The sequence below is a fragment of the Larus michahellis genome, chromosome 24 (assembly GCF_964199755.1).
Source record: "Larus michahellis chromosome 24, bLarMic1.1, whole genome shotgun sequence".
NCBI lineage: Eukaryota > Metazoa > Chordata > Aves > Charadriiformes > Laridae > Larus > Larus michahellis.
This window is the reverse complement of record NC_133919.1, coordinates 2,859,404-2,880,380: the sequence shown is the minus strand read 5'-3', so window position 1 is coordinate 2,880,380 and position 20,977 is coordinate 2,859,404. Positions and strand designations below refer to the sequence as shown.

Here is a 20,977-nt window from a genome sequence, read left to right as displayed (position 1 = left end):
CGCTGGCGAGAAGGGAAGGGGAACAGATGCGTGCTGGCTGCTGCGTACGCAACCGAGAGCGGGGCTACCAGGGGCTTTTCTTTCCTCCTCTCCACCAGTTGCTAGTAACGGGGGCTGGGGAGGATTTGGAGAGTGAAGGGAGGCACTGAAATGGAGAAAAGCTGTGCCAGGTGCAACAAATTTGTTGTTTGGGGAATTTGCCCCCCATTCTCCGCCCCCCATTCTCCACTCCCCCGCCCCGGCAAGGCCCTCTAAAGATTGTCTGCGCCGGGGAGTGAGATTGTATAACACCCAGCGCTCGTTTGGCTCATTAAAAACAGTTGTTCTCACCGGTGACGTCTCCTCTGCACAAAGGCTGGGGCTTTTTAGCAGGGGATCAGTTTTAAAATAGCTCCAAGAGCCCCGGGAGGATGAGGGAGGCAATGATCCGCTCGGCTCTCTGCCAGCCAGGTGAACCTGCCCTTATTATTTTGTGTTTTGCAGGTGCCCATGGTGGAGGTTTGTTTTTCTCCAGGGCTCCCTGGGCGCCAGCGGCCCGAGGGAGGCCACGGGCTCGAGGCCTGGGAGCAGCGGCACAGGGACAGGCTTTGTCAAAGGTTTCCTCTGTGCCTCGGAAGCTAATCCCGCCTGTCACGTGGTGCCGGGAGCGCAGCCGTTCCCGTTCCCACTGGCCTTGGACGCGGCGGCCGCAGGCAGGGCCACAGGCCCCCCACCATGTGGGAGGGCGGCAGGGGGCTAAACCCGGCTTAACTTTGTTCCAAAGTTGGCTTTTGGAGGGTAATTTTTCGTGTTGTTTTGGTGCAAACTTGCTGGCGGGCACCAAGTCCCCGCGAGGGTCAGGAAGAGAAACAGGAAAAGCAGCTTTTAAAAATAGCAAGCCCTTGAAATAGTCCCAGCGTTCAGGCTCTTTTGTCTGAACTGCTACGGTTGCTCTGGAGCGGCTCCCGCTCGCCCTGCTGGCCGGTGGGCCAGGCTCGGTGGCAGGCAGCCGGGGGCTCGGTGCTTCTGCCGGTCTCGTGCCAAAAACGTGTGGTGGGAAGCCCTTCGGGTGCTCTTGGCGTCGAGGGTGAGTGCGCGGTCCCCCGTGCCCCCACCAAACCCGGGGCTGAGCGGCGTTTGGGACCCCCTCGCCTGCGAGTGCTGGCCTGGCTGCGGCTGCCGTGGGAAAGCGGATCTCAAAACCGGTGTGAGCATTTTAAGGGCTGTGCGGTGGGCACAGCCGGAGGGTTTGCAAGCGCGGGATCCTTTGAATATGTTTTGGCCCGACTTGGTACGGGACCAGCACAGGAACGTGGCGTGGAGATGGAAAATTACCTCTGGTTTGGCGTACGGAGGAGGACATGGGGTGGCAATGGGTGAGCAGCCATTTGAGCTGATGGCACGAGCGGAGCTGGCACGTTTTGGGGGGAGATTTAAGCAGGGGGAGTCTGGAGAAAGGAGAGCGGCGGCATCTCCACACGCGCTGTGGCCAACTTTGGTGTCAGCATCCTGAAACAGTGAGCTGGGCAAACCCCTCCTAATGAACGAGTAAGGTTTTCTTTCAAGGGAGGCTTGGCTGCTGGAGAGGAGGTTTTTAACGACGTTTTATCTTTTTGTGGTAGACTAAATAAGCAAACGAGCCATAAAAATGACAGTTGTGTTTCAGCAGTTACTCACTGTCTTGTTATTTCAGCTGTAAGCCTCATTAACTTCTGGGGGGCTCGCAGTGGTTCCCCTCAACCAGACCGATTCAGGGTTGCGTCTCGGTGGCGCTGCGATGGAGCTGGGGCCGGTGTAAGCCCTGGGCCAGCTTTTCTGCCTCGATAATAGGAGCTCGGCTTTGGTTTGTCTGGGCCTCGCCTGTGACAGTCTCGCTCCGGCAGGGGATTGTCTGGTGGTGGGAAACACCTGGGCTCCTGCGTGGCTGCATCTGGGCTTGGGTTGCTCCAGACTTGGAGCTGCAGGTCTGTGGACTCAAACCTGGAAAGTGGAATCTTATCCTCGTGGCTGTTCTTCCAACCCTTGTGGATTTTTATCGTCTTTGCTGTGCCGTGGAGGGCAGCAACCCAAGACCTGCCTCTTGCCCGGCCTCCTGCGCTTCTGACAGGCAGAAACCTGAACCTCGCAGCAGACAGTTATCAGAACTGCTTCCTCTTCCTGCCAGGCACCAGCTCAAACGCGTCCCCGCCGCGTCTCAGCCAGACACCGTTACATCCCAGGTACCTGCGCTTGTTTAATAAGCGTGCTGGGCTGCTGGTTGTGGTCCCTGCACCCAGTTTATGTCCCATGTAGGACCGGCCAGCGGTGACACAACTGACCCGGAGCAAAGCTGCGAGAGCCGTATCCTCCCCATGCAGGCAGAGCCTGGGCGGCCGTGCTGGATGCTGGGGATGGTTTTACGAACAGCAAACTAACGCGAAACTATCTCCTTCGGCTTGAAACTGAAAGCCTGGTGATTATTGGTGTCATTTGCTTTTGCTAGGGTTTGCGTGTGTGTATATTCATTATGCAAACAACGGGCTGCGGCTGCTTTTCAGCTCTAGCCCTGTCTCTCCAGCCTTGTGCTTTGCTGGAGGAAGGGCTGGTTTTAGCATAGTGTTGATGATTTCAGTTCAAAACCCCGTGTAACCTTGGGGACACTTATAGAGAAGTGACGTCTGGCATTCCTGACCTTAGGAGTCACCTACTGAAAGGCTACGGCTTGCAGGCATGGGGCGGTTTTGTCGGCAGCACGGTTGGGTTAGAAAGGGGATCTTTGGGGTGGAAAGGGGACACTAGTAACTCTGTGGTTTCGGACTTGGCAGCCTTTGCCAACTTTCTTCTCACACCAGGGCTTTGGGTTACCCAGCTCGGCCTCCTTGCTGGTCCCGGGATGTATCCCGCTCCCGAGCGGCACGTGTCTCGATCGCCGTGTGCCGTCTCCCAGTGGGGTGGCCGGCAGTGCCAGCTGCGAGGTGTAGCCCTGCTCTGTCCGCTGCGCAGAGGTGCACGGCCTTGTGTTTTCCGTCAGGGCAACCATCTCCGTGGGGTGTTTGTCGGGGTGATCCTGTGCCCCGCGTGCTTTGATGTGTTTTTGGTAGTAGGCAGGATCACAGAGCGGGGACTTTCACATGTGGAGGCTCCTGGCCTCTTAATTTAGAGCCGGGGCTGCGATGTTCAGGGCAGGCTGGCAAACAAGTTTGGCAACCTTCTTGTCCGCAGCTCTTCCCCATCAAATCCAGAGAGGATTTGAGGATCTTTTCCACAAATGGAAAAGATTTGACTCTTTTCTCTCCCCCGTGCCGTGAAGCCAGGGGACCGGTGGCCACCGTGCTGATGGGTGATCGGACCGGCTCTGAGCCGCACAAGCGTGGACGGGTCCTGCCCGTGCTTCTGAAGGCAGCCTGCGTGCGGAGGGCTAGCGCAGGCTGGGACACCGTTGTCCCCATCAGAGAGCTGTTTCCCCACGTGAAGCCGGTGCTTGTTTGTAAACTCTTTATTTTTCTGTGCGGCAAGATTAGCCAGTAAGGTTAAAAATACCTTCCCTTCCCCCCTCGTTGGCTTTGTTTTGCCTAAGAAAAATAATTCTTTTGCCTAAGAAAATAGTTGTGTTTTGAGCTACCAGAATAACTCCCCATGTCGGCCTGGTAGAGTTGGAGGCGGAGCTGGGCTCTGCCTGTCTCTGCTGGCTCTTCTTGATAGGAGTTACTGACTCAAGACCACGACCCGCTTCTAACAGAAGGGGCTTAATTGGGGGATCTCGGGGCTTCTAAGATTAGGATCTTAGGATTTCTAAGAACAACAAAAAAAAAAAACCCTTCTGGGGCAGAGACCTTCCTGTTAACACCAAACAAGGAGAAATCCTCGTGTAATCAGCCCTGCGCAGGGGCTCCTGCGAGGAGGAGCCTCCCTTTCGTGGGAAGCCAGCAGTTGAAGAGCATCTCTGAGAGCGCGGAAGCGATGAACGGTTCGTAAATGACTTCATTCCTGCCTTAAAGCTGTGAGCTTTTAAAAAAGAGACAGAGGATCCGTAATCAGTTTTGCTTTTAAAAGCAGGGATGCTAAAAGGAGGGCATGGTTGGCCAAGACAGAGCCAGGGTGTTTAAAGGCAAGAAAGGCCAGAAACTTTTTAGTGAGGGGCTGGGATGGAAAAATCGAAGGAAACACTTAAGGATGAGTGGGGTATATTTAAAACCCATCTGTGAGCCCAGAGAAACCAGGTCCTGTGGGTTCATTCTTTCCTCTCCCCGTCGGAGAGCCTGATAAAAATGAATTAAGGGTTTACGGCAGAGCAGATCTTGAGCACAAATAGAAGCAATAAGCCAGGCCGAGCTCTGGGCTGGTCCTTTGTGGTCTTAGCACACGAGAGCGCTCCGTTTCCCTTAATCAATGGCGAGAGGAGCCGGTGGTGACGCAAACCAGCGCTTCGGAGATGGGAGCGACCTCTTTGTGCCAGAGCTGGCTGCGGCGCACAGTCCTGCCTCTGCCAGCGGCTTCGGGCTCTGCTCCGCACCAGCATCCCCACGGAGGTTCACCAGCTTCCTGGCGTGCGTCCTGTCCAGGAGAGAAGCTCTTCTCGGCAGCTTTGTGTTTTCAGCCTGGTCTGGTTTTGCTTGGGGAGGTATGGTGGGGGATTTATGCCTTGCTGGGGGTGCAGCAAGGCTGGCTCCTCTGCGTTGCTTGTGAGCCATCCCCTGTCATGGGGAAAAGCAGCGTCGAGCCTGAAGACGGATCCATTGTCATCCCTTCAGGCTCCGCTCAGCCTGCCGACCCGAACCCACTTTGGGGATAGAGCTGGCACTATTTCCCTCCGTGCAGGATGGAGGAGAATTTCCCTCGCTTCTCCTTTTTTCTTCTTGGGAATCTTTTCCAGCGTAGCAACCTGTTTTTCTCCACTTTACTGTAAATATTTGTATCCTGCTAAACGGTGATTAGAAAAGTCATTTGAAAAACAAATGTCCTTGTGTCATGCCGTTCTCACGCAGAGATCCTGTGCTGAAGAACCAGATGGCAGCGCTGGGAGAGGAGCGTAGCGTTCGGTATCTCCCCCTGCCGCAGTATTTTAAAGCCTGGTGCTTTTCCTTCTGGTCCTCTCACCGATGCCTTCCCTCCACTGAGGTCGCGGCTGAAATTCTGCATTGCCTGGAGGAGCACGTGGTGAAAACTGGCTTTAGAAAGCGGGGTGAACTTGTTGAAATCTCCCAGAAATGAGTCTGCTTCCCCAAAGCCGGTGCTGGAAGGAGACGTTTAGCGGCACAGACCGGGCAGAGCAGGGTCTGGGAGGCACACGCAGGCAGTCGCGGTAACCAGCAGCAAAGGCTAATTTCTTTTTTTGGGATCTAGATTATCAGTCCTCCTGTAAGGACAGTCTGTGTCCCCCGAAACGCAGGCGCGTTGTGACTTCATCCCAAAGTGGAATAGGACGTTTGGTTAAAAACCTCATGCGTTTATAGAGAGGTAAAGAAGCACAATCCGACTTGTGCTCTTTGAGACCTCATTCCTGTGTATTTCAACCTCACACACAAAATTGTTGCTAGCAGAATCCCCTCCGCCGCCTGGCTGGTGAGGCCTGTGCCGTAGCTTCCTCGGCGTCCCTGGGGGAGACTGCTCTGCTCTCACGGGAACATCCCTGGCTAGAAGGTGGCTCTGCCGTTCACCGCGGTGGTTTTCCATTTCGTGGCATGGATGCCTTCCGCCGAGGTCGTCCTTTTCTTGCCTCCCAGTGGCTTTTTCCGATGTCGAATCCTTTGTGCTTTTGCAGGCTAGAAGTATTACTCCTGCCCTACAGACCTGCCTTTTCTGTCCCATCTTCCCCTTCGGCTTTAGTGGAGATTTAAGAGCCAGCGAGCACTTGCCGTGTTAACTTCTTCCCCCGCAGTGCTGCGACGGGATCTGGGGGTTGGCAGAAGCAATGCTGGTAGAAAGGCACCCACTTGCATTTTAAATGTCAGCGTCGTTCTGGAGCAGTGGATTCATTGGTGGCCCACAGACCCCGTGCTGCACCCGGCGGAGATCCCCTTGGGGTGACCTATGGTGAGAGTTAAAAATAAAGCTAGACTAAGCCTCCTTACTAAGCTGTCTGTCGGGAAAACCACCAGAGTCTTTGCAGCCCGGCTAAGCCTGAGAATAGCTGAATTGGGCGTACAAGGGGGTTTGCCAGGTACAAAAAAAAGACCAAACCACGTGTGAGAGCAGTGCCAAGGCTGTTTCTGTACTCTGTTTGGCCTCCAGCACTGTTCTGTCACCAGGTACTCGCGTAGGAGAGGGTGAAGACTGGTCGAGAGACTTCCAGCTGCACAAGGTAGTAGGTAGTTTTTGCTTTGGGCACAAGCGGAGTGGAGCTGTGATCGCTGCCGCTCGCCTCTGAGGAAACCCAGCTCGGGTGGGAGCTGCTGCTCCTTCCCAGATGCTGCCATGGAGGGGATGGGCACCAGCTCTGCTCGTTTCCTCCATCCACCTCCAGTTTGGGAAAGGATGAACGCTGCGGGACGGAGCTCTTTGCCATGGGAGTCTGTCTGGTCTCTGTGCACACCGCGGGGTCTCCAAAATGGGGACCGCCATGGAGGCTCAGAGGAGCTCTTCTGAGGACGCGACCCTTCCCCTGAGCAGCACCAGCGTGCGAGGAACGCATTCCTGGCCCGTGATGTGGTGCCCTCTCCCCGGGATGCTGTGTGCTGCCAGGCTGCAGCCGTCAGCAAAAGCCTTTCTGTGACCAGCGGGAAGCTGGAGCATCGCGTCGAGGCGAGATGAAGTGCCGAAACTCTGAACCGGCTGCTCCGGGTTGCACAGGGGCGAGGGTTGTTGTGGTCTCCAAAGCCCGAGGGTCATACAGGGACGTGTCTGAGAAGAGACGCTGCTCCTGCACAAGGAGAAAACTAGTCTGTGTTCATCCCTGATCTGATAGGAGAGATGGAAACCAGCTTCATTAGCTCTGCTGCCAGTTTGACCAGTGCTAAGAATCCGTCCATCCATCCATCCCACTCCTCACAAATAGGCGGACAGGACTTGAGGAGATTATTAAAATAATTCACGTCGCAGCAGCCTGTTTGCGGGGACTCTGAACCACTCCCCACCGCAGCAGCCGGTAGGACAAAGGGATGGATGCTGCGTCCCGAAGATGAGACAGATGAAGGTGCCTGCGATGTGCCACCACCGGGAGGATGCTCGGATTAATCTGTGGAGACAAATGCTGCAGGTTTTCTTCCTGCTGGTGGTTTGGCAGGTTTCAGAGCCGTGACTTGTTTCTGGCATAAATCGTGGCAAGGCCGAGGGCTTCCAGCACTGGGTTGTGGAGGCTTTTGGTCCCCCAGCTGCCGGCCACGCAGGCTAAACTTCTCCATCAGCGTTGGTGGGTTTTAAACTGAGCTTCCTGTCAGGGAATCCCTCCCTTTTGCAAAAAGCAGATTTACCCACCATGTACGTTGTCCTTTCCCATCCCGCAGGGTCTGGTCTGCTGCCGGTGGATTTTGCCGTGGCCGTTGGAGCAGCTTTGCTGCCTGTCCTTCCCGCTGCCATTGCCACCCCCCAGCAGGGACAGCCGGACAGGCTGTGAGTCTCCTTGGAGCGGCTGGGCCGGGCCGTCAGCTGCAGCCATGTCCCTGGCGCGTAAGCTGTGCTGGCGGAGGAGCAGATTGCTGCAGCGGGAGGCAGGGCCAGGGCAGGGCGAAGGCAGGCGGGCAGCGAGGGCTCCAGTGGCCTTGGCTTGATCTGCGGCAGCTGGGGGAAGAGGTGACTGCCAGGGCTGGCTCTCTGCGGCGCGGCAGGGTGTTTGCATTGACCCCTCACAGCCTCCGAGATAAAGGTTTCTCTTCTTTCTTCTTTCACTTTTGCTGACTGATGTTAGGAGTAGCCGTCCACCCTTCACAGAGCAGAAAACCCAAGGGCAGCGCACCCCGATACTGTCCCTGAGACCCCCCCCATCCCCTCCCGGCGGATCCACTTCCCCTGGGCAGACACACGTCCAGCTGCTCTCCAACACGTGGGGTGTCCCCCGTCCTCCTGCCTAGTGGGATCTTTTGCTTGGTTATCCTTATAAATCAGAGTCTTTCCTCCTGCCTAAGCCACATCCCCTGGCTGCAGCTTAATCCTGGGATTTCTTACCCAGCCGGCAGCGACAGGAGGAACATTATTCCCTTTGTCTCCGCCGCAGCCATGTTTTGAAACCTGTTGCCATGTCTCCCCTCAGCCTCCCACGTTTCTTCATCCGTTGTTCCACAGCCCACGTGTTCGAGGTCTCTCACCTGAGTCTTCTTGTTACCGTCTGGATGCCTTCCTTGTGAGCCGTGTCCTCGTGGGCCTGGCCTTGGGCCTGGCCTTGCTGCTGCCGGGGGGGGAAGGACGGTTCCCGCGTCATATCGGGTGCCCCCGACGGGGTGTTCCCCTTGCGAGGCCTTCGTTCTTTCTGCAGCTCTCGTCCTGATTCGTGTCTGGCTGGTGATTCATTGCAACCCGCCGATCCTCTGCCGCGGAGCTGTTGCCCTCAGCTTGTGCATACGTGGGGAATTGCTCCGGCCTTGGGGCAGTGCTGTCCTTGGCCAGGCTGCATCCCGTGGTCTCGAGTATCTCTCCCAAGGCCCTGGGATTCTTCTGAACCTTCTTCTGCCCTGGCCGGAGATCAAAAAATGATAAGCAAACAAACGAAGTGAAAAAGGCCGAGAAGCGTTATGGTTTGCCCGAGGGGTGCGAGGCTGGGGTTCAAAGGGAATGCGGCACGGGGATTTCGTGCTTAGTGTGGGGCTCGGGAGAAGCAAGTTCCCATCCGAGTCTCTGCTACGTGGCTCTGACGGCTTCATCCGCCTGCCTGGGTCACGGTGCTAATGCTTCTCTCCTTGCTCTGTTGCAGACTCTGCCATATTCCCCGCCATGGGTGACATGAAAACTCCGGATTTTGATGACCTTCTGGCAGCTTTCGATATTCCTGACATCGACACCAACGAGGCCATCCATTCTGGCCATGAGGAAGCTGACGCTCACATCAAGCAAGTCCCCGGGGAGCCGGGACCCCCTGACCATGTCCTCCCCCACACGGACATCACTGCTGTCAGCGTGATCGTGAAGAACACCGTCTGCCCCGAGCAGCTCGATGCCCTGGATGGGCGCAGCAAAGATGGACACGTCATTGGGCCTCGCTTGCTGCAGAATGGCTTTGGGGCCACCGAGATGCCCAGGTCGCCCACCTCCAGGTCTGTGGAAGCTGTGGCATCCTCCAACGGGGAGTGCTGGGTGAAGGAAAAAGGCCCCAAACCCCTGGATATCTTCTCCCATTTTAGCCCCGATCCCAATGAAGACAACGCTCCCAACCTGATTGACAGACCCCGGGAGTGTAAGCCGAAAGAGAAATCCCTGGCCGTGCCCTCCCTTTCCCCATCTCCCACCCCGTCGCTGGACTGCAAGGAGCCCATGGGAGAGAGCACGGAGAACCTGCCCCCGACTTTCCCGCAGTCCTTCGAAACAAGCCAGGCAGGGGGTGCAAATGGGTCCCCTCCGACCATCCCCTGCATCAAAAAAGAGGAGTCTGACTCGGAGGAGGTGGGCCGCGAAGCCAGCCCGAAGGGTTTGGCTGTAGCCTTGGGTGACAGTCCCTTGGATCACCTGAAATCAGTCACCGTTCGCTACTCCACGGATGATTCTCCCATCACGTCCTGGCCCGGTTCTGATCCAAACCTGGACAGCAGCACCAGCAACCTTCCTGAAGTGAAACGCTCGCCCGCCAGCCCCCGGGAGCCGTTCTTCAAGCCTTCCTCCCCGGTGGTACAAAGCCCCAGACTCCCCAGTTCTCCAAAACAGCTGGATAACATCACCCTCAAGGAAGAGCAAGAAATTCTGGAGAAGTCAATGGGAAGTCCGCAGAGTATGTCCAGCGCTGAGGAAGAGGAGGAGGAAGAAGACAACAACAATGATTCCCCTTCTTCCAATTCCTCGCGGCCCCTGAAGGTGCGGATTAAAACCATCAAAACCTCTTGTGGCAGCATCACCCGGACAGTGACCAGAGTCTCATCAGACTCGGAGCCGGGCTCCACCAAGGGGCCAGCCGAGCAGAGCTCCCAGGAGACCTCTCTTGAGGGTGCCGGCTTCTCGGCATCGGCAGAGAAAGAGGAAGGGATCGCGCTGGAGGTGGCCAAGGAGAAAATGGAGCTCTCCAGTCCCTTGAAAACCATTGAGGGCCCCAAAATCGTCAGTGTGCAGCTTGGCAACGGCACCAAGCTCAAAGGGACGGTCCTGCCCGTCTCCACCATCCAGAATGCCAGCAGCGCCATGCTGATCGCTGCCAGCGTGGCTCAGCAAAAATCTGTGGTGCTGCCGGCAAAGACGGGTAAAGCCGTGGCCAAGAACATCATCAACCTGGTGCCACAGACCCTGCCCAAAGCCGACACCAGGACCAACATCAGCACCGTGACGCAGACCACCACCATCACCACCACGGCCAACCAGAAAGTCAACGGCACCACAGTTGTGATGGTGCAGCCGCAGAAGCCGTCCCCCACCATCGCGGGCACGGTCATTTCCAGGAGCCAGTCCAGCCTCGTGGAAGCCTTTAACAAGATCCTCAACAGTAAAAACCTTTTGCCAACGTACAAACCCAACCTGAATCCTCCGGCCGACGCGAGCCTCGCCCTGCCTCCCTTCGGTTACCGCTGCCTGGAGTGCGGGGACTCCTTCGCCCTGGAGAAGAGCTTGGCTCGCCACTACGACCGGCGCAGCATGCGCATCGAGGTGACCTGCAACCACTGCACCAAACGCCTCGTCTTCTTCAACAAGTGCAGTTTGCTCCTGCACGCCCGGGAGCACAAGGACAAAGGCCTGGTGATGCAGTGCTCCCATTTGGTCATGAGGCCGATCGCTTTGGATCAAATGATCGGGCAGCCGGACATCACTCCCCTGGTCTCGGTGACTTCCTTCCCCGCTAGCAAAGTGACTGGTGTGGCTCAGGACACCTTGGCCGCAGCCAACGGGGCTCAGGACCTCCCCATCCTGCCTCTGAGCAACAGCTCGGAGCAGACCAACTACAGCTGCTTCAGGTGCCTGGAGTGCAAAGAGCAATGCAAAGATAAAGCCGGGCTGGCCGCGCATTTCCAGCAGGCAGTGACCACGGGGACCACCAGCAGCACGGTATGTAGGTGGGAGGGACAGTGGGAGTTGGACGTGAGTGTCCCTGGGGCTGCGGGACAGCAGTGAAGGACTCCCCAAACGTGAGCCAGGCAGCGCCTGCCTGTGCACGCCCGATTCCTCCCGATGTAAAACTCCTGCAGGAAGGAAAACGCCTGAGCCAGAGTTTGGCTCGTGCCCACGAGGCACTGGGTGGAGGGGAGGGAGGCTGATGTCGGCTGGTGGTAAAGCTGCCCCGTGGGTGCGGGAGCCGGGGTGCGGCCAGGAGGGAAGAGGGGGTCCCCGAGCGTCGGTGCCCTGCCTGCCGGCACCCGCTGTGGGATGTAGCCGTCCCCACGGAGCCATGTTAGAGCCCTGGGCGCTGCTTCCTCTTTCGCCAGCTTGAAGCACAAATGGAGTCTGGAGAAACCAGGGTGCGTGGGGTTGGTTGTTTGTTTGGTTTTTTGTTTGTTTTTTCCCCCTCCTCTCTGAGAGCCAACCTTGAGATCCCGTGCGCTTCCTGCTGCTGCCGGCACATCCTGGTTTGTTAGGGCAGGCAGCGTCCAGCAAACACACGGGATTAACGCTGCCGAGGGATGACCTTTAAAAGGCAAGGAGGGAAAACGGGTCCACGGAGGAGTCCTGTCCTCCCTGTGGCATGTCTTCACCTTTCCCTTTGTCCTGAGACATCCAGCCCCCTTGTTCGACCCCCTCGGCTTCCTTTGCATAGAAGGAATTTGCTGTTTCCTGGTAACTCTGTTTACTTTGAAGCTGCTGCCGTAGCCAGGATGCTGTTCAGATGCAGATGTTACGGCCCTGCTGCTACGGAGCAGGGCTGCTTTCTGTTTGAAGGTCACCAGGAGCGCCAAGATTCACATGCATGTATGGTTTGTCCCAAGGAGCTTTCCTTTAACGGGAGGATTTCTTACTCCCATCCCCTCTCATTGCCTTGGTGTCAATGGAGGGCTTGGGACACGCCGAAGATGGGGTGTCCACAGCGGGGCTGCAGCAGGAGCATCAGGAGGGCACAAAGGGGAGGAGATCAGGGACAGGAGAACCTGGGGAAATGGTCTTTATCTCCTCATAGGCACCTGCTGCCTGCGAATGCGGCAACGTAGTGTTTCTAGCTCCGAGGGAGCCCATCTGCCAGGAGTGCTTGAGCTTGGGAATTCAACCAGCAGTTGCTGGCAGGGCAAAACCTGTTACCAGCCTTCCCCGAACCAGAGTGGCTTTGTCCCCGTACCCGGCAGACGGACGGACTCCTCCCTAAACCAGCACTGCCTACGGACAAGTTTTTTTCCTTTAAAATAAAGAGACCCAGAGGCTTTCCTCAGCACAGCGAGGGATGGGGATGGCTGAAGCCATAAGCCTCCGTAATCCTCCTCCTCACCTGCCGCCTTTCATCCCCTCACCCTTCCCGACGTGCCCCTTGTCCCTGCTCCGTCTCCCGGGCTGTCTTTAGCTGCTCTTCCCTCTCCGATACCTCGCTCCCTCCTGTTGCCCTGCTGCCAAAATGGCCCTTGGGTGTCTCTTTGGAGCCCAGTCTGGGTACCGGCCCCTCTGAGGACAGCTTGCTGTGCCTGGCACCTGGCCGGGGGCTGCCCCTTGCCTTCCTTGCCCCACCTTTGCTCCGGTAATCGGATCTTTCGGAGCAGCTCCTGTCGGAAGCTCCGGCCCATTTCTTCCAAGTCCTTGTCAGCTTCTCCCCTCGACATCCCCGTGTCCATACGCTGGTGTGGAGTTAGAAATAGTTTCGAAACGGTTTTGGCAGCTGGTTTGACTACGCCCCCGCTCCCTCCGGTAAAACTCCCTCGCCGAGCGGCTGGTCCCTGGCTAACCCTTGGCACGCGCTGCATCTGGGACCCATCTGTGATGAAAAGCCTGGAAAAGGCATCTTGTCTGCGTGTGAAACGCCCTCAACAATTACCCAGCAAGCTGGTGCAAGCAGATTATCTCCTAAAACATGCCCTGCAGAGTCCCGGCACTTCTCTTTCCCCGGCGGCACGTGGATTGGGGCTGCTTTGGCTGTTGCAGGTTGTTTGCCAGTCCGTCTGTGCAAGAGGCTTAAAAGCCCTTTTGTACACGTGGTACCTGCCAGGCTGAACCTCTCGATGCTCTTCTCCCCCCCCACCCCCCCTCAGGTTTGTACAACGTGTCCCATGATCATGTCCAATCGCTGCAGCTTTAACGCCCATCAGCGGATGCACAAAAACCGGCCTCCCCACGTCTGCCCCGAGTGCGGAGGGAATTTCCTCCTGGCGAACTTCGAGAGCCACCTGAAGGAGGCCTGTCTGCACTTCTCCCGCAGAGTCGGGTACAGGTAAGGCTCCGCAGCCTGCGCTCGGGGCAGAGGGACCTGAGGGGGACACCGGGACTGAAGGGGAGAGTCCCGAGTCCGCGGCGGGTTTCCATTTTGCAGGTGGGGCAGGAATCCCCATTCCTTCTCCCCACCGGTGCTGGGTGCAGGGCTGAGGGTGAACATCTCACTTTACCCCTTCTCTGGTTCTCACCCCTTGATCCTGGGGGAATTTTCCTCCTCCTGGGACCTCCTGGCCACTGTTTCACCTCAGTCATGGCTGGCAGCAATCTCTCCTTGCTCTGCTCCTTCTGATGAGCTGCCTGGGCCCTGGATCCACCAGCGATGGGCAGGACGGGTTACTCCAAACTGGGATCCTCCCAGAGCCCAGCTTTGGATCCTGGTGTCGGTTGGGTCAGGGGCTCTTCCCAAGTCGCGGGAAGCAGGCGCGGGCCCTCATGCCCCGGTTTCTCTTTGCTGTTAGCCCTCGGTGTGCCCCAGTCTCTGTGGCACGGCTGAGCTCCCCGTGCTGTTTGTCCCCTGCCCCTTCCTCCCGCTCTCCAGGTGTCCCAGCTGCGCTGTGGTCTTCGGAGGGGTCAACTCCATCAAGTCCCACATCCAGACCTCCCACTGCGAGGTGTTCCACAAGTGCCCCATCTGCCCCATGGCGTTCAAATCGGCCCCCAGCGCCCACGCGCACGTCTACACGCAGCACCCCGGCTTCAGCAACCAGCAGTCCAAGTAAGTGTTCCCCGTGAGCTGGCGTCCCAGCAGATCTCTCCGGGAGAACTGGGAGCATCCTCAGCGGGCGGGACGGTGGGGGAAGAGCTCAGCACCAGCGTGGGCAGCTGCATCCGTCTCCTTTTCGCTTCCCCGTCCCTTGGCGTGGGTCAGACTGCACCCGGGGCTGCTCTCCTCCCTCTCGCCAAAGGGGTTCTTCCAAGTTCCTCTTGATCCCAACCTGGGCTGTGCCGACGGTGGTGTTTTTTCCTCCGACAGAATGATTTACAAGTGTGCGATGTGCGACACGGTCTTCACGCACAAGCCTCTGCTCTCCTCCCACTTCGACCAGCATCTGCTCAACCAGCGGGTCAGTGTCTTCAAGTGTCCGGACTGCCCACTGCTCTTCGCCCAGAAGCGCACCATGCTGGAGCACCTCAAGGTACTGCTGCGGCGCTCCGTGCACAACCTGTTGATATCGATATTTGCTAATTATCCTTCACCGGGGGCACAGGAGGCCGGATTAGGGCCGACAGTTCTTCACTGACGCAGCAAGGCCCTGAGATCTGGTTCCCTTGTCCCCGCACTGCCTGTCCCAAAGCCTGCGGACACGAGCGTGGGGGTGGGCAGGCGTTCCTTCCAGCCTGCCGCAGTGCTGGCGGAAAATCCCGGCCCCAAACAGCTGCCAACACCTTGTCTTTGCTTTCCAGAACACTCATCAGCCCCAGAAGCCCAAGGAAGACCTGGCAAAGAAGGCGACCGTCCTGCTCACGCCGAAGCAGGAGCCTGTTGAAACCCCCGTGTCCAAGATCTCAGAGGATTCGTCGTCCTCCACAGAGGAGGACGAGCCCCCCAGCTCCCCGGAGCTGCGCAAGACCAAGCGAAGCCGCTTCCAGCGCAAGACGGTCAACAAGTCGAAGGGCAGCGGGTGGACGTGCGGCGTTTGCCACTCCTGGTTCCCGGAGCGCGACGAATACGTCTCCCACATGAAGAAGGACCACGGCAAGGTGAGGAGAAGGCTCCAGCTCCGGCTCTGCCAAGCCCTTGGGAATGTTGAGGGGGGATGTTTGTGGCACAGAGCAGCAGAGCAGGACACCCGGGCTCTTGCTGGGCCGGGAGCGTGTTCTGCCGTGGTTTGGGCATTCCTTCTCCCCCAGCACAAACTCGGTCGGGGTTGAGGTTTTGGGGAGCAGGGACGTTACCTGTTCTGGTGAACAGCAAAGACCAGATACTCGTTATCCAAATGTGGGATGGGTAAGGAGAGGAAATCTGAGGCAGCGCCGAGTTCCCACCTCTGGCTTCCCCAGGCAAGCGGGGAGTCCCGTTCTCCGGCCTCTCGGAGGCTCCCCGTGCCGTACCCACCCGCCTCTTTGTTTCTTGCAGTCGGTGAAGAAGTTCCCATGCCACCTGTGCGAGCGCTCCTTCTGCTCCGCTCCCAGCCTCCGGAGACACGTGCGAGTGAATCACGAAGGGATCAAGCGCGTCTATCCCTGCCGGTACCCACAGCACCTTCCGCGTTTGGCTGAGAAAAGGGGTCTGGTTTGAGAGGGGCGACTTTGGTTTTCCTCAGTCAAGCTGTTGCGGGGAGGATAAAGCTACAGGTGGTTCGAGTGTGATGGAGATTGAACAAGTGGCCTGGAAATAGGAGGGGAAGGAGGTACCGGGAAGGAGCCTGGGGTTTTATACCCTCTAGAGGGATGTGGGTGAGCACGTTTGTGGGTAGAATTGGGGGTCAGGATGCCAGAGCCAAGCTTTCCCGGGGGAGCCAGGCCTGGGGCTGGGCTCCTCGCTGCGGAGCATCCCTTCACTGCCTCCCCGCCCCGGCCCTGCAGGTACTGCACGGAGGGCAAACGGACCTTCAGCAGCCGGCTCATCCTGGAGAAACACATCCAGGTGCGACACGGGATCAAGGTGACCGACCAGACCAAGAGCCAGGAGGTCGTTATCGCCCGGATAGGGACCGGCACCGCGCAGGTACGGGGTGTCTCTGGTCTCTCGGGGGGCTCGCAAAGGGCTGGGGCCTTGCGGAGGTTTTGGGCAGGGTTGAAGGCATCGCCCTGAGCCCTGGCCCTGCCTCCACACGTCCTGCAGTGCCCGGGACCGGCAGCTCCCTCCCTCTGGGAGGCCCAGCGCCTGCTGGGTGGGTGCGGGCCCCGTCTGGGCGCAGCTTGCTTGGCTCCCGCCTCTCCCTGCCAGCACGGCAGGGACGGAACTTGGCTCAGCCTCTCGCTGCGTGCGGGGAGAAGGCAAAGTGTCCTCTCTGGCTTAGAGCTGCCCCAGGGTGCGAGGGGCGAAGGCGCCTGGCACGAGGGGCACAGGCGAGTCAAAGGCTGTTGTGAGACCCCCTCGGCTGGGGTTACTGGCAGGGACGCAGCTCTTGGGGCCTTTATCCGAGCAAACCTCTGCAGGATCCCGTTGGGAAACCCCCGAGGAGGCTGGGTTCTGCCAGGAGCTGCTCAAATCGGGCATCCATTAAAGCTTATCCAAACCGTTCCCGTAGGTGTCCAGTCGGAAGCGGAAGCTGTCCTCGGACGAGGGCGACTCGTGCAGTGAGGAGCCCGACAGCACCACCCCTCCCTCCAAAAACCCCAAGGGCGACCGCAAGGCTCCCTTCCGCTGCCGAAAATGCGGTTACCTCGCCAGCAGCTCAGCCGACTTCCAGGAACACATCCCCCAGCACCGGACTGACGAGAGCTCCCACCAGTGCCGGGAGTGTGGGCTCTGCTTCACCTCCCAGGTCTCCCTCAACCGCCACCGTTTCATCACCCACAAGAAGAAGAAGGGAGCGGGCGAGATGGAGGAGCCGGGGCCCCGCAGCCCCCTGGAAGGAGGCGCCCAGCACGCGGCCGACGGGAAACTCTCCTGCAAGGTGTGCGGCCGCTGCTTCGACAGCCAGCTCAACCTCAAGACGCACTTCCGCACTCACGGCATGGCCTTCATCCGTGCCAGGCAGAACGCCAGCCCCGAAAACTAGGGCCCTGGGCAGAGGGGGAACGAGATACGTGTATATAATCAGCACAGAGCTCTTCGCGACGGAGGCTGCCCGTGCCCGCCTGGGCTCCCCCTTCCTCCCTCCCTCCTCCTCCTCCACCTCCTCCTCCTGGGCAGCGTTTTGGATAAAGGAGCCATGAAGAGAGAGAAGAGCCCGGCCGGCACGATCCGACCTGACTCCGTGTGCCCGGCTGGCTGAATGGGCTCGGCCGGCGCCCCCCAGGGCCGGGGGTTTGTCCCACCTCGTTGGTGGCCGGGAGCCGGGGGAAGGCAGGATTTCGGCTGCCTTATTGTCCCGGAGCTGAAGGGCAGAGTCCGGACTCGCTGCCCCGCTCTCGGGGAGACCAAACGGTTTGTTCACTGTTCGCTGCTCTGTCCTCAGGCGGGGACGTCGCCCCCCCGACAGCCGCTCCGCGGGGAGGGACGGTGGCCTTCCTCCCCCGCGGGGATGAGGAGGGGAGAGTGACGCCTCCCACCCCGCGGCCAGTGTTGGCCATCCCGAGTCGCCAGCTCCTCTCTTAGACCGCGGGCTCTGCCCGGCCGCGCTGTGCCGTGTGGGAAGCCCGGCCGAGGCTGCGGCAGCCCCTTGGGGACCCGGGGGGACTTGGCCATGGCAGGACAGAGCCGTCTGTGCTGACAACAATGTCACAGCAAAATCCACCTTTTTTTTTTTTTTGGTTGTTTTTTTTTTTTTTCTTGTTTTCTTTTCTTTCCCTTTTGAATGTCGCTTATTTTGTATTTTGCCGGGGGCCGTGGGGAGAAGCCGATTCGACTCGTGGCCGGTCGCTGTCGTCGCAGAGACACCCCCTCCCGTCCGTGGGGCTCCGCTCGCCGGCCCGGTGCCCCCGCTCCCCCTTCGCCACCGCTTGCACTAACCCGAGGCGGCGCCAGGGCTTCGGCTGCTCCTCGCCTCGTGCCCAGGACGCCGCGCGGGGCCCCGGGCTGGCAGCCTTCCTCAGGGAGGAGGAGGAAGAGGAGGAGAAGTTTCGTTTGTCAGCGGAAAAACCGAAGCCAAGGAAAGGCCTCTGGGTGAGATCAGCAGGAGCCTGGTGGCACCGTCACCCCCCCGGCACCACGAAGCTGCAGCGAGGGGTGTGTGTGTGGGGGGGTTCTCCCCGTGCCCCAGCAGGATCGGGGCCGGCCGCTCTCCGGGCGAAGGAGCCGTGAGGAGGGAAAAACTGCCGCCGAATCCCGTTACAGACTGAAACGCTGACGGTGAGTCTTGGGGGGCTTTTCCCAGGGGCGCCGGCGTCACCCGCCGCCGCCCCCCGCTTCCCACCCGGCTCTGGGTGTCGAGGGCTCTGCTCGGGCCGGGCTTTACCGGCTGCTCCTCTTCCTCGGCGTGGCGCGGAGCGGCTCCCCCTCGGCCACCGCGAACCGCGTCCCCATGTGTGCCGGAGTCAGCCCCGGCACCCGGGGGTCCCGCCTGCGCCGGGGCTGTCACCGCGGCCCCCCATCGCCTGCGGGGAAGGAGGGAAAAAAACAAAAAACCATCCGGCAAAGGAACTTTCTACTTGTTCTGTTCGTTTAGCGCCTGTGCTTGGGGTAGGGTGTTTGTGCCAGTCATTATTTCAGTAACTTAACGTGGGGCTCCTTCTTCTTTCCTTGTGAATAACCTCTAACACGCCGTGTAAAGTTGTATCATACACTAAAAGCGACACAAAAAAAAAAAAAAAGAAAAAAAAAAAAGAGAGAGAGAAAAGCTACTGTTGTGATTTTTGGGTTCTGTTTTGGTTTGGTTTTTGGTTTTTTGTTCTTTTGTTTTTTTTCCCCTTCTTATTTCCTGAGGTGGGGAAGGCTGGTTTGCCGGGGGTGGGGGGGTTTGGTTCTTTTTTTATTTCCCTTTATTTTATTTTATTTTTTTTTTTTCTCCTTTTTTTTTTTTTTAAAGCGGCGCGGAGGTGGGGGGGGGGGGGGGGGGGGCCGTCCTCCCCCTCGCTGCAGGTGGATTCAGCTGAACGGCACCGAGCCGGGGCGGGGGGAGGCTTTTAAAAGAAAAGGAGAAAAAAATATAAAAACAACCAGCGCTTCCCCCAGCCCCTGGGACAGGTTCCCCCCCCCCCGCCCCCAACCTTCGCCTCCCCGAACCCCCCCCCCCCCCCCCCCAGCTGTATCGCGTGGGGCTGTGAACGTGTAAATGATGTTTAATAATAGAGAAGAACCTAAAGTTTCTACGAGTTTTAGAGGAAGGAAACGAAACAAAATTGCTTTGTAATCTCTTGGGTTTCAAGCACTTCAGTGCCTTTAGAGCGACTTGTGTTGGCGCGGGGGGGGGGGGGGTTGGGGGGGGCGGGTTGTGTGTGTGGGGGCGGCTTCTACTCTTGTTTTTAAGGGGTTGTGATTCTGCTACATTAAAACTTCGGGCACTGCGAGAGGCTCTCAGGTATCCTTTATTCTTGTAGTAATAATGCAATTAAACTTTTAGTGGTTTAACCCCTGCTGTGCCCTGTCTTGCTTACATGGTCCCCGGGGGAGGGGGGGGGGGGGGGGGGGCAGCTGTCCCCCGACCCCGTCCCAAGGGGGGTTGGTCCTGCCCCAAAATGGGGGTGGAAGGGGCTGAGCACCCCCCTCTCCCCCCCCAAATCCCCTTAGGGCTGCTCTGAGCCCCCCCCCCGCAAGGCTCAGGGGGCGCCCCCCCCTCCCCCAAGGCGGTGGGTGATTGCCCGTGACCACGGTTTTAGGGCTCCCTTGGCGTGGGGGGCCCCCCCCCCAGCCCCTGATGGACCCCCCCCCCCCCCCCCGCGGTGGTTCCTGGCCACTGGCAGCCAGTGTGTTTAAAATAGAATGTTTGGGTTTTTTAATGCTAAATAATCAACATGACAAATAATTAGTGCTAAACAAAGAGCCGGAGGACAGTGGGGGGGGGGGGGGGGGGGGGGGGGGGTGGTGTCACACTGGGCGGGGGGAGCTACAGCCAGGGAGGGGACAAGGGAGGGGACAATGCTGCTGTCACCGTCTGACCTGCAGGGATGAGAATGGGGGGGGGCGGACGGGGATTGTGGGGGGGTGTCACTGCTCTTAGAGCAAAGAAAGGGACTGGGGGGTGCGTGGGGGGGGGTCTCCTGAGCCCAGACGCCTGGTTGGGGCGGGGGGGGGTGGTGTAATGGTGTAAAACTTTTGGGCTGCCATGTTTGCCTTCCCATGGGCTGGCTCTGTGTGTGTGTGTGTGTGTGTGTGTGTGTGTGTGTGTGTGTGTGTGCCCACTGCACCCACATCTGCCCCCGGGGGGGGGCCTGGGGATGGGCCTGGACTTGGGCCTCCCCCCGGGATGGGACCAGGCTCCTGCCCAGCTCTGGCCCCGGCGCTTCTCCCGGTCAAACCCACCTGAGGGGACACCCCCCCCGCCAAGGGCTGCCAGGCCGAGGGTCGAGGCCAGGAAAAGCAACCAGGAATTATTGCGGGGGGGGGGGGGGGGGGAGTCACAGTCCCAAAGTCCTGGAACAGAGTCAAAAGGAAAAAAAAAAAAAAAAAAAAAAGAAAAAAACCCCAACACCCCCCCCCCCCCCCAAAAAAAAACGCTTGAAACGGGCACGAGGCAGCACCGATGCCACCCCCCCCCCCCCCCCCCCCCCGGCTGGGCACCGGCCTCCAGGAACCCCCAACTCTGACATCCCGGGACGGTGCGGGAGCGGTGACGGACGCGGGGAGGGACACGGGGACGTTCAGCTTCGGTGAGGGGGTGGCAGCGGGGAGGGGGGGGAAAAAGGGGGTGCGAGAAACAAAGGAAGGGGCCGAGGGTGGGGGCTGCGGAGCGGGGGGGGACACACACACACACGACATGCGGGGACGGAGCCTCCGGGGTCACGCCGCCGCCTTCAGCAAACGGCTCCAGTCACAGCAGCCACCGGCGGGTGGGGGCCAGGTGTGACTCCTACACCCCCCCCCCCCGCCCCCCCCCGGCCAGGTCCTAAACGTGTCATGGGATTG

At 59.0% G+C, this 20,977-nt stretch overlaps 1 protein-coding gene across 3 annotated transcripts in view; it reads left to right on the top strand.

The window, feature by feature from the left end:
* The window catches only part of ZNF687 (zinc finger protein 687), a 29,256-nt gene extending 10,440 nt beyond the window's left edge, over nucleotides 1–18,816 (top strand). For 2 of the 3 annotated variants that reach the window (XM_074566547.1, XM_074566548.1), the window contains exons 2-9: nucleotides 8,801–11,067; nucleotides 13,185–13,363; nucleotides 13,904–14,080; nucleotides 14,339–14,501; nucleotides 14,770–15,066; nucleotides 15,443–15,555; nucleotides 15,892–16,033; nucleotides 16,560–18,816. In XM_074566547.1, coding sequence (XP_074422648.1) covers nucleotides 8,821–11,067; nucleotides 13,185–13,363; nucleotides 13,904–14,080; nucleotides 14,339–14,501; nucleotides 14,770–15,066; nucleotides 15,443–15,555; nucleotides 15,892–16,033; nucleotides 16,560–17,033 — 3,792 coding nt within the window. In that variant the 5' untranslated portion in view covers nucleotides 8,801–8,820 and the 3' untranslated portion in view covers nucleotides 17,034–18,816. Of the gene's footprint in view, nucleotides 1–327; nucleotides 451–8,800; nucleotides 11,068–13,184; nucleotides 13,364–13,903; nucleotides 14,081–14,338; nucleotides 14,502–14,769; nucleotides 15,067–15,442; nucleotides 15,556–15,891; nucleotides 16,034–16,559 lie in introns of those variants that run through there. The other variant, XM_074566546.1, reaches the window with a different exon arrangement.
* Nucleotides 18,817–20,977: the final 2,161 nt, after the last annotated feature.